The sequence below is a fragment of the Phalacrocorax aristotelis genome, chromosome 6 (assembly GCF_949628215.1).
Source record: "Phalacrocorax aristotelis chromosome 6, bGulAri2.1, whole genome shotgun sequence".
NCBI lineage: Eukaryota > Metazoa > Chordata > Aves > Suliformes > Phalacrocoracidae > Phalacrocorax > Phalacrocorax aristotelis.
Window position 1 is genome coordinate 40,882,652 of NC_134281.1, and position 20,257 is coordinate 40,902,908.

General features: G+C 43.8%; 1 protein-coding gene across 1 annotated transcript in view; it reads right to left on the bottom strand.

The window, feature by feature from the left end:
- PDE4B (phosphodiesterase 4B) overlaps positions 1–20,257 on the bottom strand; it is a 193,499-nt gene that overhangs the window by 42,150 nt on the left and 131,092 nt on the right. Inside the window, exons 3-6 of the mRNA XM_075097340.1 lie at positions 19,198–19,392; positions 17,114–17,150; positions 16,949–17,019; positions 12,977–13,026 (exon numbers count right to left, since the gene is read on the bottom strand). Of these exons, the coding sequence (XP_074953441.1) occupies positions 12,977–13,026; positions 16,949–17,019; positions 17,114–17,150; positions 19,198–19,392 (353 nt within the window). The remainder of the gene's footprint in view (positions 1–12,976; positions 13,027–16,948; positions 17,020–17,113; positions 17,151–19,197; positions 19,393–20,257) is intronic.

The window sequence follows — 20,257 nt, forward strand, 5'->3', positions numbered from 1 at the left end:
ATGAATCCTGGAAGTACAAAGCACAGTGCCAATCTACCTGAAAAGTTCCACTTGGCCACTGGCATTAGATGTAAAGACAAAGTTTATTAGCAATCCTTAGCTCTTCATGAGGAAGATTATGCAGAAATTTTAAATGACGGTCAGAATAAGGGCTCCCCATGTTACTATAGCAATGTAGAACAGGCTATTGATAAAATGTTAGGCCTGTTTAAATCAGTTTCCTGGGCTCCTGAAAAGGTTACAGTTTAACACAGAATTGTCCTCCATTTCCTCTCCATTTAATTTCCTTAAGGTCTTCAATATCAACATTAAGAATGTAGCTCCTGGAAGCACCCCAACCATAATTCACAGGAATTCTTTAAGACACATATCAACCTTAGTGTCCATATGCCTTGCTCTCGGCCTTGGAAAGACTGGGCATACAGTCATCCCTTATGTTTTGAGCCACCACGCCAGCCATTTAAATGATATTAATTATAAAATATAATTAAATGGGCTTTTTTTCATGGCTAAATGTAATTTCTTGGAAGCATTGTCCTTTGGGATGGAAGCTTAAAAAACTGATTTAGTTTGGAATTTTAATCTGTTTTCCTACAATAGATATTTTACATACCCAAAGGGTAATAAAGTCACCCTCACCGATTTAACTTATTTGAACTTTCTGGCCTTATTTAGCCTTTCAAAATAAATGAATATGACTGTCATCCTACAGCTGAAACCCAGAGATATTGCTACTCCGCATTGAGCAGAGCCACTCAAGTATGCAGCAGGTTGCAAAAAATGACCTGTTTTGACATATTTGGTTTTCAAGTGATACTCTGAGTAAGCCCTATCGACTGATCTGTAATTGTACCAAACGACACTGTGGGAAGTCAGAGTATTGCTCACTGCAGCTCGTGGGTCGGTCATGGAGCAGAATCAGCAGAAATAGCTTGAACAATCTGAAAGCACACGCAATTTAAAAAGTTGTTTCTTAATCCACAATCTTCCAGCTTTTGAAAATGCAGAACGTTTTGCACGTCAAGCTATGTGTCCATCAGATAGCTCTCTGGTGGCACCCTGAGACGTAGGCATTCACTTTTTGCATGTCCACACACTGTAACTCTGAACATTCGGAGTGAGCCTCAAGTCACAAAATTAAAAATCTTCAGACCTGCAGTAGCTGACAACAGAGCTAAAATATTCACTGTGCTAATAATCTGTATTAATCTACCCTAGCGAACAATTTCAGCTGTTTGTAGCAGTGACTCAGTGTTCTGTATGTTTACTAAACTGCACGTACAGCCCTTTAGAATAATCTGTTTAAAATCACAGAGTAAGTCCCACGGGTAAAAGGGTGGGGAGGAAGAGGGAGATGTCAGTATCCTACAAACCAGCATCATTTGTTTTGACAGCTTTTACTATTCCGTATTAATCCTTTCACGTGGTGATCTCCACTGTGCCTCTGTGTCACCTTCAAACTGAGGCCATCACACCCTGGTTGCCAGCTTTTTAAAACATGTATTTGGGACACAGGTCAGAACAGGACCATATTTTCCCCAACACTGCGAGGGACACAGCCTCAGATTCATTACGTGGTTATCCATGATCAGAAATAGACCATACAGAATGCCAGATCGTAATTTATTTATGTTTTTGTCTTATAACTGGATCGTTTTAGCCAGAAGGTGATTAAACCCAGAGGTCTGTGTCCTGTATGACTACTTTCCTCAAATCTGGGGTCTCAGTCCTGACCCAAATCAGGCTGTTTACACTAGAGCTAAGCAATCAGAGAGATGCTTTGAAGGGGCAGATGGAGGATGAACTCCAACCCAGCAATGACAGGCAGGCTTGGAAGTGTAAGCACTTGTCAAATCGCTACAGCCAGCACAGGTAAGAACAGCCTTTCACTTTCAAAATACATTTAACTAAGACTCTCAAAATAGATTTATTTAGGCGCATCAAACCAAGTTCAAGGAAACCAAATGTCAGCTATACCAAAGGCACCCTTATTAACAATCTCAGGTAAAGTATCAGATTAAATGGACATGGAAATGGAAATGTTGCCCACTGAAGGTCAAATATGCATTGGCCTCCTGCAGATTATTCCAGTGGTTACTTTTTATGCAGTAAGTTTTATGGTATGTGGCACCTTTCAGAATTTCTCTGATTTAGCAGCATAATAGAGGCACCTCATGTTAGTCTTGGCCAAGGTGTCTGCATTGTCATTCTCTGAAGTAATTAATTCTGTGAAGTAAGTAATTCTGTGAATTAAGTAATTAATTCAGTGAAATTCATACAATTTCTGTAAAACACCTGATTTTAAGCTGCACAAGACTTTCCATTTAGGGCAATTTACAATAAGAGACATTCTAGCAGCACGCTAAATTGACCACATTTGGATGTGTTACAAAGGCAGGCTCAAAACGAGCAGCTGCTGCTGAAAAATGTGGTGTGAGCATCATCTCTTCTTGTGTTTCATTTTTTTGTTCCTGATCTATAAAGTGTGAGTAACAGATATTTGGCTTTTACCTGGGTAGTATGTTCCCACTGTAAATGGATGGAAATATTTAAAAGCTTCATGCAAGAGTTGAAACCCAGGAAGCTGCAAACAGTTTGTGACATTTCAGTAACAGGAATTTCAGGAAATACACTGCCCAAAGAACTTGAATTAAGATGAAGGCCCAGCATACACGTTTGACTAGGCTCTGGATGTGGACCATGTCCCATAAAATATTACTGCTAAAACAGAAAATACTCTAGTTAGACTGGAAACTTGTATCTGGATTTCTCTTCTTCAAGAAGGGTCTTTCGGAAGAAAGAGAGGAAAACATTTCACAAGTGTCAAATGCTAGCAAGATCTATTATTGACAAACACTGTATTTGTGTTTGCTAATGCATCGCCAACTTGTGAATGTTTACCTCTTTGAATTTTTGCTAACAGGATTGGCCCCATACTGCGCTCAGCTCATCACATGACAGTCCCCACAGAGCAGACAGTTATACCATGTCCTCCTGGGCTTTCCCAGACCAGCATGAGCACTCACAGTGCAGATCCAAATGTCCTGCACTCGAGTCAGTAACAGCAGGGCCACAACTTCTTATAAAACTCAGAGAGGGAAGGAGGCAAGGAGGGAGGGAAGGGGAGCAGGAACACAGGCTGGCTTTGCCTCTTCTCAGAATAGCAGGCTGTTTTTCCAGAGAACGCAATGATTGCTATAATGGTGTCCTGCTTTTGTCAACCTAATCCACAGTATTTAAAGAAAAATACATTGTTTGTAAAATGTGACATTTTAGAATCATTTTGATATTAAGTACTAAGTTGTAAAACCTCCCTAAGCACAAGCTTGCAGCACGAAAGGCCAAACTAGATTCAACCCATTTTAAACAAAAACATCGGGTGGCTGGATTGTGGTCTAAGGGCCTTGGCAAGCTGGATCCAAAGCCTTGCTCTATGTGCCTGGAACCTGGAGTCTTCTACACACACTGCAAAAATGTCTGCTGAAGAATTTTTTAAGAGTGTGGAGGTGTTGTAGAGGAGTTTTCATATGCACAGATGTTTAATTTCCTCTTGGAAAGGTATATTTATGACAGCAGGATATTTATACTAGAATATCTACATTAAAAAGCATAGCTCTTTTAAAATTAAATCTAACTGTGTATTTAGTACTGAATAATGGCCACTGGTCAGGGCTGCTAGTAAACAACAAAACACCATGTCTACCCTTGGGTCAAATCCTACTCCTCTTCCAGTTGATGAAAGTCTGTTTGCCACTGGCCTTTGACAGGCACAGCGCTGAATATAAAATCAAAAGACATTAATTGTCAAATCAACACCCTGCTAGATTTTGGGGTTGTTTTTTGTTTGTTTGTTTGCAGGGTTTTTTTTACATTCTGAATCCCTAAAATGATTAAGTTCCTGAATGCACAACAAAGTCAATCAATAATACCTTTAGACATGAAAATATATTCTACAGGGACTGACGTATTTAGCTTTTTTAAAGTCTACTGCTTAAAAATTTAAATCTTTGTAAGCATACATAGTTTTCCAGTGAACTGAATTAACTTAGGGAACCTGGCATATTTTATTAATAACCATAAATAATTAACAGTTATTTTCTTTCTGTCAAGAAGTATTGCAATTATACAACACTTAAGGCTGTCATTTACAGACACTTCTTACAAAGAAAACAATATTACAATAAAATGTTTCATTAACTATTAGCGTAACATTCTTTACCGGTTGCACGATGACATTATGCTTACATTAATAAGCATACCATGCTTAACTATATAAATCTTTTTTAGTCAACCAGAAGATGAAAAGATACTGATAATAAACCCAGAGCATTTCTGGGTGATTTGAACATTGAAAACAGTCCATACGTTCATTGTTCTGTATCACCGTTTATGAAATGGTGAGTCTAAGCCATATCTCAGAATGGATGCAATTCTGTAACTGAATAGAGGGAAAAGTGTGTTAGCAATCCTTTACTCCCTCTTTTAATGCTACCTGGATTATACATTCATTTTAAAATCTCTTAAAGTTCTAATCTTTATATTTGTTATCCTATAACTGTAGAGTTAATGTTGGTGGGCAAAATGTTTACCCTACAGAGGACAATGGGTGAATTAAAATTCTGCCCATCAAGGCCAGCCCTTTACCCTCTGTATACGCTCTACAAACCAAAATCAAACACTGCTCCCTCCACAACTAACAAATATGAAACAGTCAGCGGGAGTTCCTGCCCAACTACGGACTGAACGATTTGGCCACTGACAATCAAAACACAAAGTTAGAAGTACTTACTTTTTAAAACACAACAAGAAAGCAACTTACACTTGGAATCAGATCCTGCAGGAGGACAAAGTTTTGAACATTGGGACTGTCCAAGGACAGGCTGATGGCTCTGGGATTTGTGCGGTGCATTACCCTGGGAATGTCTCCACACAGATACTCAGATGCAGCCCCTCACACTCCCATGGCCAGCTGTGTCCGGGACACAATGCTGCAGCAGTGAGCTCAACCTTGGGGGAGGAAGGAGAAACTTATATATAGCTGCTGTGGGGATGAGCTGATGGGTGCTTTCAGGAGTCCATTTCAGCTCCCACTGGCTGGAAAATGCTGATGACATGGAAGTTGAAGGGGCTCAAATCAGTGGGACAATGAAGAGCCCTATTCATCACTAAGGCATGCACAAACTGTGCCCCGCAACCTAGAAAAAAATAACTTGGCCTGCCAGAAGTTTGGTTTGGGTGCTTTTCTTTGTTTTGGTTTGTGTTTTTTTTTTCTCAGATCGAGTACACATTTCTCAAACTCATATGGAACTGATTCAGTACACTGAAGACTGCAATGTCAAAATCTTACCCACAGCAACTATTATCATTCTATGCAGAAAACAAAAGAAACACAGATTTTATCAACTCTGATATTAGCAATGGTAAAGACTTATTGTCTTCACAGAGGCCTTAAGCAATCCAATACGAATGACAGCTGAGTAAAGCAATATAGGGCTTCCAGGCCTTGACCTGTGCTTAAAGAACAGAGTGAATATGGGGACACAATGAGAGCATGCCACTAGGAAGATCTCTTCTTTGCCACCTTGGGCTCTCGGTTGCCTGGATCATTCAGAAAGAAATCACCCATCAGAGAGAACTCCTTTTAATAACCTGTGACTGGTTTTATGGGTTTATCCTACATAGCCAAGTGTGGTATCATCAGTGAAACGACAACCTCAACAAAAAAACCCAGTGGTTTGGCTCCTCAACTGTTCTTCAAAAACGCACTGCTGCTGATCGTTACAACATACCTGCTTATCTTGGCAAAGGAAAGGTACTGCCTCCACCTGGATGAGGATGCCGTCTATATATATCCTTAGGTTTTCAGCTCGCAGTCCCTTTGGAGCCTCTGTCTGATGGCCAGAGCCAGTCCTGACACTGGGCAAGGAGAACTGCACAACCCGGAGCTACCTTTAGCAACTGGGCAGCTCCGGGAGGTAGGTATCTCCCCAGCCATGGTAATGAAAGGATGTCTCGGCCAGCCCAGAAGAGCCCAGCCTGCCTCAGAAATACAGCAGGATGGTGTGAATGCAGGCAGGGAGTCCCGCTGGCATCTCGGGCCGCTCGCCCCACGGCCACAGATGGCAGCTGGGCCCCAGGGAGTGACAGGCTCCTGATGGCAGCAGCACGTGTAGCATCTTCATGTGACATCCACAGGTGGGGTGGAAGGGAAAACAGTTTTTATCCGTTGCTATGGAGTCATGATTAGCTTGTATGTCTTCAGAGCCTGCCGAGGAGAAATGAAGGCTATTTTCTTATATAGATGTCATGAAATCAATCCCTGCAGAATTTCTGGAGTCAAAGGCTAAACAGGTTTGCCTGAATACCTTCTGTTACTTGATACATAAATGAATCTAGCTGGGAGACCTAAAATGAGTGTCATTTTTCAGCTGGAGCTAATCGCAAAAAATCACTCTTTAGTCTCATTTGGAGTTGTTTATGCGCACAATAACATAACAAAAGTGTGTTAAATAAAATGCAGCAATTATCTTTGCAGAAAATGAGTCTTAGAAAATTAAGAGAAAAAACCCTCCCTTACTGCAAAGCATAGTGACTTCAGAAGAAACTTTTCCCTTATTCTCTCCAAATGCTAAAAGAAAACCTGATGTTCTTCTTTTAAAATGTGTCTGCCTCTAGGTCTTTGGCACAGGTTTACTGATGGGAGGGCCGGCAATCTATTTAATGACTGCATTGACGTCAATAGCATAACTGAAATACTTACTAAGATGCATGAGTCCAACTTTCAGGGGGTGTGTGTTTGCAGGCAGGCGCAACACACGAAACGGACTCCCTGCGGGAATGAACTACCCCAAAAAGAGCAAGAAATGGCCTCTGGACATACCCAGCATGGTCTGGAACTTGGTCAGCTACGCTTGCTTTTTCCACAGGTAGCTTTTAAAGTTCACTTTGAAACACACTTTTAATTTCTCAAGCAGTAAGAGTCAATTCACTTAATTTTACTCAGTCACCTCATTAAGCAGATATCTGATTTCTTTTACAGTTTTGCTTAGTTTCTAAATAATCTGCAACATTATAGCACTGCATCCTTTACAAATAATATTTGTAGGTAATAATATTTATAGGTAAGTCTTCAGCACCACTGAATTTACTGTGCACAATCAGTTACTTTTTAGGTCAGCTATTTGGTTGTATGTGGCTCCTCTTGCACACTTGTTAAAACCCTAAGCCACCACAACTATTTGACTTGTACAATCTGTCTCAAAATCAAAAGGTCAGATCTTCAGCCAAACTCACAGCAGATTTTCAGAATGAATCCTCTATTTCGTATATGCCCAGAGCTACTCTCTGCACGCCAAGCAGAGGAAGTATGGTGCAAGAGCACTAGCTCCACGCTAATTACTTGGGATTTACAGATATTTGTAAGCAAGAACTGACTTTGATGCACTGGGCTTGTTAACTCATACGAAAAGTTGTGCCTCTCATTAGCACAAGCACCAGCATTACCCAGTCTTTTGTTTATGCTTTATACAAATGTTCGTGCACAAGTCTGTGTACATCTTACACCCACATAAAAAATGAAAGAGTACAAGTTCTGAGTTCGTGTAAAGGCATGTGAGAAGTGCAGACAAACGTGCAGGTGTACAGGAAAGCAGAGGCTAAGGCACAAGCAAGAAAAATACCAGTCTTTCACTCCCATCCCCAGAGAGGAATTTTAACAAAGCTTTAATCCCATGAGCCCTGAAAAGCCTGTGTGTGACATATCCCAAAGCACTACACCCCCCCAAGCCTTGTGTTGCAAAGCAAATCAGCTATATTATATTGCTAGGTATATAATTAATTGTGAGGACATACTATAATTATTCAGTGCTGAAAGTATCCAAGGGGCACTTGGTTGCCTGCTCTTCAGAAAAGTTTCTGCAAACGTCTCACAGCTCCAGGAAGCACACAACGCTGTTTGACCCTAACGGTGTGCTTTGCTCCTGCCAGCCATCAGTAACATTTAAATGCAACGACCTATCAAACGAACCACTATGGGAAAATATGCTCCATGTAGGTATCGATCTTTTGGCAGAAACGTGCCACCTCTTCCCTGTCCCCGTCCTCATCTGGAAAAGGCTTCTCACTCCCTGTTGCATCACAACCAGTACAGCGCCTTCTCCACAACCTCTGCGATGGGGTGGGGTTCATTCACGGCAGTGCCCACAGGTAGCGCACAGGCTTTTTCTCATGCACTGCAAAGGCCAGGCGATGGCATGAAAAGCCTAGCTAGTTCAGACAAACATGAAGACTAGGTACAAGACCATTGTCATGCAGTGAGAGTGAGGCCTTGATATTGGGAATCTAAGCAAACAGCACTGATCCTGTGCTGAGCTCAGAGAAAGGCTAGGACAATATGAAAAAGTCCTGGGAAAAATACAAAGGAAGCAAAACAGGTGGAGAAAAGTTTGTACCAAAATGGGTGGAAGAATGAGAGGCTTAGACTGAATGTGGCAGTCAGTGAAAGATGATTTAAATCAGCAGGAATTAGGGCCATTGAAGTAAGTAAAAAAGGAGAAAGGAACAAAACTAAGTAGGAACAGCCAGACTTGTTCCTAGTTAAAGATTTTAATAGCTGAATCAACTGGGTAGGATCTAAAGACTTCTCACTGATGCCAGGCAGGAGAGAGCTGAATCGAGAAGAGAAGGCACTTCACTGAGCCCAAGGTAGCACAAAGGTCAATGAAAAGAACTGTGGCAGAGGTGTACTTAAAAAACAAAAAAAAGGAGAATAGGAGAAAGAAACAGTACAGGTACTTGTGCAACAATGTGTTTATATCATTGTTTCTGTAACTCCAGGGAAGGTAGTTGGGTAGCACCCGTTTATAATGCTGGCCCTGCGCAAATGCACTCTGTAATGCTACACACTGCTTAGGAACCTCATGGTCTGAAGGATTCCCACTATTCTTCCCAGCTGTGAAGTACATGAGCTAATTAAGGATTTATGTACTTTTTGCTACGGCTTCATATTTCCATGTTATGGTTTCTCAGTTAATTAATAAAAGCAATTTTGTTCGTTCCTGTGATCTGCAGCTGTAACAAAATAACAGGAAAAGTCTGCCAGATTTACTTAAGCTGATACTAAGGACAAAACACAGGATGTTCAATACATATTCCTCTTCCTTTTATGGCTCTGGTTATAAGGTTAAGAAAGCTCTGAAATTTACAGTGACATCAGTATCAACTTCAAAAGTACTTTGTCCCATGAAAAACCCAGCCAGAATTTTTCATGCTTTCACGAAAATGAAAGCAAAAAAGAAAGAATTTCATCATTTCAACACAGCTCATTCATTTCACCATGGGCCTGGGTCCTTGGTGATGCAACTCCTTGGGAGTACACTAGCAACAGATTTGGCTCCTCTGTTTGAAACAACTGACAAATCCTGTAATTTTCTAGCTGGAGTAAACAGCTGGCATGTATTACTTCCAGTGCAAATGCTGAATGTAATTTGTCTCCCTCCAGGGTAATTTTATTAATGTACGCTAGTTTGCTTTAAACCCTGAGTTCTGTACTTTTCATAACAGGATATAAATCACTCTACTAATGACAAATAAAAGCAGGCATATACGAGGTGCTCATAGTGATGTCGATTGTAGTAAATCTATGAATCAATGTGTGACATGGGAGAGCTAAAATAAAATTCCGAGCTTTGTAGACTAACCAATCTAGAGAATATAAACACATTTCATTTCAAAACACATTCTTTTATCTAGAGGGATGTAAAGCAGCCTAGTCCCAATGCAAACATTACTGTTTCCTTCTACAAAACTTTCAGGAAAAACACTCTGCATCCTTTCAGGCACAGGAGCTGTTGGCACCTAACTGGAAGTGTTCTGATAGGAAAATCTCTCCTTCCTTTTGTAATTTCCAAATCAGAAGCCATCTAGGGGAAAAAAGCTGCAAACACGGAAGGAAAATCCCCTCAAGATCTTTGTTCTTGCTGCATTTAAATGGAAACTTCCTTAGAAAGTAAATGGCCGTCATTATTTTCTGCTATACTGAAATGAATTACAGTATGTAACAATGGCTATAAATAGGTAAAGGAAGGCAATCGCTAAACTGATTGAGGCAACCTCTGTAGAGAATGACTACAGCCTCCATGAGAAGCAAGCGGGGCTCTACAGGAACCTGGAGCACACTCTGGGCAGCAAAGTGGGGACACCAAATGCGACAAGTAAATAAGGTCAGACATTCTGAGTGGTACTTGCTTACATGCTACAATAGCACAAAATAAGAAAATAAATAACTGCAGGATAGAGTAACACTGGCATTCCTCACTACACCTCTATTTTCAAGTGAGCATGGGGAGAACATGAGCTGAGGGTACACAACCTATCACAGAAGTGAGTAGGTGGGTGTCTGGATGCTGGCCTCACCTGAGAAGAGCGCATCCCCTCTCTCAGCTACGACACTAAGCCTTGTCAACTACCTGGCTATTTGTGAGTGTGGCAGCTCGACTAGGCTGTTTTTCAGAGTCTTCCTTCAATGTGTCCGAGCTGCTGTCCCTTCTCAGCAAGCGCACTCCTGATGCCCTCAGCCAGGGGTGTGACAGTGAGGCAGATACAATGTCTTAGGCTGGCCAGGAAGGGGTTGCTTCAGCCTAGAGACTAGGTCCTGTGAGAGCTGGTAAAATTAATCAACAAAAATAATCTGAAACTGAATTTAAGAACCCCAGGCTTTTTCATTAACAATGTCAACACTGGCTTCTTTCATGTAGGAAATTACACAATTTCCTATCAATCTCATAAATATTTCTTATTCTTACCTACAAACTGTCACAATTCACTTAAGTTGTAAAGATACAACTTACATTTTTTGTTTCATTTGAAGACTTCACCTCAAGTCAGTTAAGTTACATGGTTAAGGACTCATTTACTTGAGGGGCCTCAAATCCAGCCTATACTTCCCTACTTTTTACAAATTCCACAAGCTGCTGAGCTGTAGTTTTCTTCCACAGTCCTTTTGTTACCAAATAAAAACCTGCATACTGAAAACGCATCCAGCATGGCTCATTTCTGCATCTGGACATTTTAGTTTTTCACATCTCAGGTAAGATGCTAGTATAATTTATTTTAGATATATCCACTTACCCACATATAATTGCTAGCACTGAAACATTAAAAACCATGAGTCAGGATCACAAGGTTAAAAATGCCAAAAGTTGGATTCTTCTCAGTTACTTTCTCTTTTTGGGCTTTGCGGGGTAACACAAAACTTGATCTACAATTATGTGTATCAGTCACTTCAATCAAAAAGGAAGCTGAAATTTTCATGTATTCCCAGCATTAGAAGCTTGGGTTAGCTAAAAAGTAACAAATACCCTACGGCTCATGTTGGCAATACTGTAGAAAAATATCCACGAAGTGTTAAAGAGCTGAAAGCAATTGTTTCCACAGAAAGTATTAAGAAAATTAAGCTAAAAATTCCTGGAAGGGAATTCTCTCCTCGTTATTAGATCCTGTGGCCTATATAAACAGATCTATGGAAAGCTTCTGAAAGTTTCCGTGATTTTTTTTTCACACAGGCTACAAAATCAAAGTCTTGCTAGAACAGACATTTAAATAAAGTGACGAGTTGCATTCCTGCTAGCCCTGACTCGACACTGTTCACAGAGAGGGAGTGCGGGAGGCATTTAAGATCGTGATGTCCAATTTTCTTTCTGCATCAGAGGTTTCCATGTCCCATTAACAAGTTTTGAGAAACCTAATCTGGAAGTCTCCAGGACTATACATGTCCCCAGACACTAAATAATACACAGCATGAAAGGAAATTATACTTACCCAGGTTTCACACACTGTAAAAATTAAGCTTTATTAGTCTCTTTAAGCACATAATTATTGGAAAGGCTGAGAGTAAACCCTACAAATGGGCACTCCTCCAAATCTTATCTCCTTCTCTGTGGGAGTAACCTTTAAATTAGAGCAAGAAGGGCCAGCTGTGCTCTTGAGAGGGGTCCCACAAGCCCTCAGCACTGCCTGGCTAAATCCAGGTGTAAAAACAAAGAAACTTGTCATGAGCAAGTTGCCTCTGCTTCCCATCCTCAGTGCTTCATCCTACCTGAGCAGCCCCCTGCTCCCACCACGACTGCTCCCTGCCTCCGCTTGCTGGGCTCACACTGCTGCCTACCCCACCTTGCTTTGGCACCCAGGCAGACACTGCTCCCCCTCGGTGGTCCTTTGCTCGCCTGGGCCCTAATGCAAGCTGTACACAGTGTGCTGACTGGTGCCCTCCATCCAGCGGCTTTGCTCAGTGTTATTCTCCTCCATGACTGTAGTCAAACCTACTTCTGTTTGCTGTGGTCTCTGACCCAAGACAGGGGTGAGGACAAAGGTGACTGATACCATGTGCGGGGGAGGAGCAGACAGGAAAGAAGATGTGATTAACCACACTCACTGACTTCGGCTCTCGTTCGATTGCTAAATGTAGATTTCAAAAGACTGCATGCAAACAACGAGACAAAAAAATGCTGTACCAGGGCAGCCTAGTAAAAGCAGAAGAAATTTCACCTGACAAAGGTTTTTGAGATTGCAATTTTTTACACAGATCACATGGAAACAAACTGAAATAAACAGGATGAAAAAAAATTCAGCTGTGTCTGAGCCTGTTCAAGGCTTGTAGGCTAGGGCTTGTCCAGGCCTGTGCAGCACAGGGACTCAGAAGAAGAGCAGTCACTGTGGCCATGACTATCAAACCAAAATCATGTTCGACCTTTATGCTAACATACAAGGATAAACCCCAAACCCAAACTATTAAAATAACAATATTTTGGTCCTGATGGTTCTTTTGTATTGGTTTTGCACAAGTAACTCAGAAGAGGCTCTATGAGCCCAGAATTGTACCAGGAGGAAGGGGCAGAGAAGCAGCTGTTAACAAAATGATGTGCAATAAGCCTTCATCTGTATTTGACCTTGCAGGTGATTATCAAAGTCACACACATACCTTGCAGGTTAACTCTGGAGACCGGTGGCTGACTTGATGCTGGAGATCTCCTAAGAGGGATAAAGAATACTCTATAAATAGGTATTATTTTATCATTTCAAACCCTGCTGGCAGTTCAAACTGCCAAATCCCACAGTTAAAAGTCCCTTTTCGTACTCATAAAGAAGCTGAAAACACTTTAAAATGATCTGGCAGTTAATGAGCAATATCAATAGATCTGTTAGGAAAACCCAAAGATGTATGCCCCCTGGCTAGGCACAAACACATGCTGGAAAGAAGGTATACCAGGAAAGATGTGCCATCATCCCACACTGCCTTTGCAACTTTCTGCTCAAAATATGCCTGGAAGTCAGCAAGGGCTGGTGTCTGTGGCTGAAAGGGTCAGTGGGTCCCCCAGAACCAAGGCCTTCTCCTGAAAAGCTTTTCCCTACAAGGTCTAGACTACACCTTGAAGTAATGTCAAATGCTATACCAGCATGCAGGCTGCAAGGCAGTGCAGTAGGTAAGGTGAGAAATGTACGGCTTTAAATGCTACAGTTAACAGTTTGAATTGCACCAGGAAGCAAGTAAGAAGACGCTGCAGCCATGTTTCAGTATAAGAACAGAAACAGCTGAAGGAAGTTTTTTGACTAGGAGCAACAATTTCATCAGAAAAGCCTGAATTTCAGAAGGACCAAAAGCTATTTGAAAAATTCGTTCAAGTAAGGCAAACAGGGTCTGACTGGAAAAAGGGTGCAGTATTTCTCCACGTCAAAATATTTCATTGTGAGATTTGCCAAATAAAACTGTTAATTTTTCAAGTTGAAACCATAATTTACTTGGGAAAAAGAGACTTCTCTTTTAAAGAAGTTAAAAAGAGTTGACACCAAAATCAAGTTCCTTCATTTTGGATTGAATGCGGTATTTCAGGCTGACCAAAACCGACACTTTGGGCTTGTGCTTCCCTAAGAAGTTTCTGATACATTTTAACTGAAGCCAGATTTCCCCACACTCTCTTTTAGCCAACCTCCTAACCCCAATTTTTTGAGTCAGCCACTGAACTGAAACAGCCATTATTTGCCAGCTCTCCTTTGAAGCTAAAATCAAAGCAAGTGAGCAGCTCAATTCTGCTGCAATTGTAGCTCCAGGGGGTTCTTCAGAAGAGCTCCAGGAAGGCCTTGCTAACCAGGTAAGATCTGCGTTAGAGTAATGCAGCTACAGCCCTGCTCCAAACTCTCAGCCCCAGACTCCCAATCCGCTGGCAGTGCATGGGCTGCTGGGGCTCTAAAGCCTGCTCCTGAGCAGCAGGCTCCCCTGGGCGCAGCAGCCGCTTGCCAGCTGGGATTTCAAAGACTCAGCTTTTCTGGAGGGAGCTGTGGGACCCAGAATCTTCGAAGGGTTCAGCACAGGGCACACATGCTGGATGCTGACTTCTCTGAAAATCTGCCCTGACCTGCCTCTGCTGAGCCTTTGAAAAGCCAAATCTTGAAATCTCTGAAAAACAGAAACTCCTCAATAGGGCCACCATGCTGCAGCTGCAGCACTTCCAGTATCTGGGGAAACATGCTCCAGGTATCTCCAAACCCTGCACTGAGTTGGACAGACATGTCAGGGGAGGTATGAACCAGTATTCAGCAGGGTATTCCCCAATGCAGAGCCTGAAAAGGGAACAGCACTGCTCCTGGCATCCTTGAATTGCGTCCTGGCCATGCCCATCCTGGTTTCTACGGCAACCAGGGCACAGGCAACAGAGGCCCAGAGATCTGGGTTTTGACAGCACTGTCCCTTCTTAGACACCCCCAGGTTCAAGTGTACACGGCTCCCGCTTCCTGCTCCTTCTCTCTTGCCACTGGGTATGAAGAGGAGTAGGCACCAGATGCTTTCTGACCATGTCCTGGGCCACATCTGCCAAACTTAGGCACTCTGAAACCATTAATCATACTCTCCTCTTTTTCCGATCAGGAAACTGTCTTATAAACCCTGACGTTAAAGTCCAAAAAATATGACTTCTAGTTGTTTGTTTTTTATTCTTTTTTCCTCCAGCCCTTAACATTCATATTTTCCAGCATTTCTGTAAATATGTGGCACAGCATCCTCTTTTTTGTTCTTAGGGTGGGGAGGTGGAGGAGAGTTAAAAAAGGGGAGAGGAGGGACTAAAGAAAAGCTGAGATTCTCATGATCTGCAGAGCAGAAGTTTAAGTAAAATACCACATATCATGAGACATATGATAAAATCATGAGCTGGCAGCACGGCTGTAACCCAGCAGAGCTGTTTGGAAACTGTGCGGGAAGCTCCACAGCGCCTGGAAGCACATTCTGCCACGGACTTGGATGTTTGGTATATAATGGTTTAAACATTTAATGACTTTTTCTTTGGCTGGCCACATGACACTATACCTCAATCAAATCTGGGAATGTTTTCAAAAGGACACTGCAAGATGCCTCTGTGTCCTACAGGTTACACCCTCGCTTCCTTCCGGCCCCATCCAATTTCAGATTCCTCATTAGGAACTGCTGAAATGCTTGAGCTGTTCAAAAAAGCAAAGCTTAAAAAAGGCATCTATTTCAGCCATCTGTTTTTCTATTAACCTCAATCTTGGAATGTGGTGATTCCTTCCTATCAAAATTTGCAAACAGAATTCAACAGGACAAAAACCTTATGCCTGGATAAAATGCTGGGCTTTATGTAAACCAGAAGATTGCATAGGAAGGCAAAAAGCAGAGTCAATGGTGGGCACTCAGGTGATGCCACTCGTGTGCAGCAGTGAAGCAAGCCAATGGCGTCCCACTGGGATGCACTTTTGCACCTCATCCTTTGCTTCAGGAGCCTGCGGGACACTTTCAGCAAGCAGCGCCTGCCAGTCCCAGAGTGGGATGGGTGGGTATATAACCGACATAACCAGGAACGAATTATGCTGGTTTCACGCAAAACAGCTCTCCTGGGGCAAAACAGGCCAGAAAATGACGATGACTGGCTCATTATAAATAGCTAAGGGGAAACGGTGGTTTGGAGGCCAAAGGCGTAAAAAGGCGTTTGTTTGGTTTCTCCTGTTCAGCAGGTATAAACCCCAACATCCTTCCTCCTCTTCAGTTCAGTGCATCACTTTCCCCATTCAGTGCAATTACAGTGTCAAACGAAGCGACGTAGGATCCCTGGCCTGCAGGCAGCACAGGCCCACTCTCTGGGCAGCCCCATGGAGCCGAGCTGCAGGACACTGCTGCCTGCCCTGCCGGGGAAATCCTCACTGTCCCCACAGCCTCGTGCTTGGGGTTTCCCTCCTTGCCATCTACCCTTTGGCTGTGACCACCTCACTTGTGAAACAATGGTGGAAATGCAGGGCAGCACCACAGCTTGACCAAACACCAGCCACGTCTCTGCTCGGAGCTGGGCACCTAATGAAGGCCTGGGACAGCCAGGGTGGCAAAGTGTGGAAAATACCACATCACACACACCCAACTTGCCCAGAAACACATTGCACCCCCTTACCAAGCAGAAACGCATCACTCCCTCCTCAGGCTTGCCATGCTTTTCCAGTTTCTCCAGCCAGGCGCCATGACTGAGCAGTGAGGGCTGCGACACCAGCAAGCCAAGAGCCTCCCTCGGGGCTGAGGGGGCACAGACAAGCGTGAGGAAGGGGAACGGGGTGAGGGGGGTGTGCTCGGCGGGTCGGTGCCCCGGGGAAGCGATGCCCCGGGGAAGCGATGCCCCGGGGAAGCGATGCCCCGGGGAAGCGATGCCCCGGGGAAGCGATGCCCCGGGGAGGCGCCCGCCCGCCCGCCGGCGCTCCCCGAGGTGGGAGACGACGGCGGAGCGCTCTGGCGCCCCCTGGCGTCCCGCGCAAGAGGCGGAGCGGGCCGCGGGCAGCGCGGCGGCAGCCCGGGGCCGGAGGGGCCACAGCACGGGCGGCTGCGGCCGGGTTCCCGTCCCCCGCTCGGACCCCGCCGGCCTCTGCTGAGTGCGAGCCGTAAGGGAACGAAAAAAGACGGGCTTACTTGTTGGAGGTGCCGTGCAAATTGGTAAGGAGCGTGAAGTTGTTCCTCACACTTCGTAGACTTGCCAGCACCTATGGGGGAGGCAAAACCAGAGATGTTATCTTCTCCACCTAAGGTTGGTTTGGTTTTATTTGTATTTGAAAGGCCAACAGGCTGTCAACTCACCTGGGCGAAAGGTGTGACAATCAGGTCATCCCCATGCCTAAGGAGAAACGGAGAAAATTCATAAGTTTACCTCAAACAGGGCATCATTCACCCCAGAGAAAGAGCATTTTACTGAGGTGTTTCCCCAGGCAGAGCCCACAACAAAAAAACATTAACCCATGCAGCGTTTATTTAACACCAGATAAAATCTTTTTTCCTAATGGAAAGGTCTTGCAGTGTATATCCAAAACAACCTGGCTGGAGTGACTGTTCAGATTGGTAACACCAGGCAATAAAAGCCAGGAAATTCAAAAGTTAAGGCAGCACACTTGCACCATGGTGGAAAAAAAACTGTAACAGTCCAGGGAAAGGTCAGCTTTGAATTTCCTGGCTTTTGTTGATCTCTGTCACGGTCTTTAGTGTTATTCAGACTCTGGGTTTTGTCCAGCCATTTTGATCATGGAAGATTTGAGCAGAGGTTCTGAGAAAAATACATTGTCACCATCAATAAGAGGGATTTTTTTTTTCCAATATTATATATAGCACTTGTGCATATATGAAAAATCCAGTATGATTTGCCTAAGTGAGACATGGCAGGGTAGAGCTATTGTTGTGCAGCACAGACCTGACCAGTGGCTGGAAAGCAAGCAATCCGGTGTGGCTGGTGGTGGGCTCCCGACCCTCCAGGTGTTCTATACCATGTGCATGTGATGCACTGAGCAAGGGCAGGAGAGCAGGCATGGCTTCAGGATGCCACAGGCACCTCTAGAGAGGCATCCACCAGTGGTGGACCCCTTCAGAGGGGTATTCTCCCTGGCTGTGCTGCCACAGAGCACATCCACTTGTCCAGACTCAAGTATCAGTGCTGCTAAGTCCACATTTTAATTAAAGTTGTCTCAGCAGTAATGTCAAAACCAGGTCAGTGTGAAGATGCCAGCTCCCCCAAGTGCCACAGGAGCCTTGATGCCTGCAGTAAACAGACACCTCTAACTGCAGGCAGCTATGGAGCTGGGGGAAATGAGGGTGCTGGGGACAGCTGCGTGAGGCTTTCCCCGCCCCAGCACAGCTGTCTCTCCAGCACACGGATGGGAACCCGGGGCAATTGTTAAAATCCACCGTTTACACAAAACATGGTATTTGCATAATTTGGAGTGGTTACTTTGTCTCTGGTAAATATTTACTAAATGTTAACTAACAGGGAGGGATATTCTCTTTCAGGAGAATTCTCCTCATTTATCCTGCTAATATTTATATTACTATTTCATGACAAAACTTGTAGGGCTTTCATAACAGTTAAACTTTTTTTTATGAGCACTTTTTTATAGCTTAATCGTCACCTTAAAACTTTAAACTGTGCCTTTTAAAATAAAGGGCTGCAAATCCAGGACACTCATTTAAGCTCCATGCTCTGTGTTGCATTGATCCTCTCAAGCTCAGCCATCTGTCTCAGCTTTCTGCTGTATTTTCTGCTCAGTTCTAGTGAACAACCATGACAGAAAACAGGATGGGGAAGAGTAATACTGTAAATATAAGTACAGTCATATTTCTATTGTCCAGGCTAATGGAGTGTTACCTACTTAAGAAAAAGCAGAGATGATGTTAACCAGGCTCTGAGAACACACCGTGAAAGTATAATGGAGAAAAGAGTGCGCAGAGAATCACCAAGCAAGCCAAGTGCTGGAGTAACAGGGCTCTCCTGCCGGCAGGCCCAGAGGGCACATGGGCAGCTCGCAGCAGTCTCTGCCCTGAGCACAGCCCAGGCTTTACCCTGCAGTTAGCTGCAGGCAGTTCGCACCCCATATACAAGTTCCCATGTAAAGAACTAGTACCAATAAAGGTAAAATGCAAAAATTCTCTATTATTTCAGGGTATGGATTTGAAAGCTCTTCTGCTAAATTACAGAGAAAAGGGGAATATTTCAAGGATGGGATGGGGAGAGGGAAGTCATGCCTTGGCAGACCATAAAAGCAACCATCTTGGGCACTCAGGCTATGAAATGTGAGTACCACCCATAAGCAGCTCTTAACAGAGCTCTGAGGATTACAGGAGGCCATGTAAAGCTCTTAGTTACTGTAAAAAATGACGTGAGCTGAATTTATGCTTACTGTTCACTCGGGAGAGAAGAGTTCCTGGACATCGTCTTTGGTGATAAGTCATAGTCGCTGTCGGATCTGTACAGGAATGACTCCCTGCGCTGGCTGTGGCCCGGGAACGTCGTGTGCAACACGAGTCCTGACGAGGAGCTGGCCTGCGGGTCCAGCGGGCTGCGACCTGGTGACGGGCCATTTTCCACATCGAAGCTGTGAACAAAACACATACTGTGTGTCATGCGCATCTGCCAAAAGATGTTTTGCCGTGCATGTGTCACGTTTGCATTGCCCACACCGTGTCATTTGCTCAGTACAGGAGATGCAGAGCTAAATTTACTGAAGCCTCTTGCTGGCACATTTCTATTGTATGCAAGCGGGGCTCTGCATTACAATAAAACATTTACCCCTGAGGCTTCTTTCCTGACTACATCTGCCCAGTCTTCCTTCAGCATGAATTTCTCTAAGCTCAGCACAGCTCTTGTCACTCTCAGCATAAACACACAGCAGCCAAACACTGTCCCTAAGCTCTGCAGCTCTCCCCATGCCGACCCCGTGGCCAGAGTGTTTGCACAAGTCAGGGGGTTCGATGTGCCAAACTTCACTCCAAGCCTTACAAGCATAACAGAGACTAAAGAAGCTATGACATGCCACCACCCTCCAGCCAAGCCCTGTCCCCATTGGCTCTGGACGCAAACTTTTGAAATCCTGCGAGACTGGTGAGGACTTGGCAGTTGTGCAAGCTGGATGCCCAGGTCTCTTCTCAGCCACAGTTCACGTCTTAGCCATTTGAGATATTAGTTCAGTGAATTTCAAACAGCTGGGCTGCAAAATGGAGGACTGTTTAAAAAATTTTTAAAAAGCCCCAAACCTGTCACCGTTTCCATTATACACCCACTTTCTTATGGTTTCATAACTTGGCTGCTGCAACTTGTGGCTGAAGTCACCCTGGACACTTTAGCAAGAGACACCCCTCGTAAACCCTGAAAATAAGCAGGTTGGCCTCCTTTCCTTGGGCATTTGGATCTGATATAAATACCATATGTGTGACAATGTCCCAGCTAAGCCAAGTGAAGTA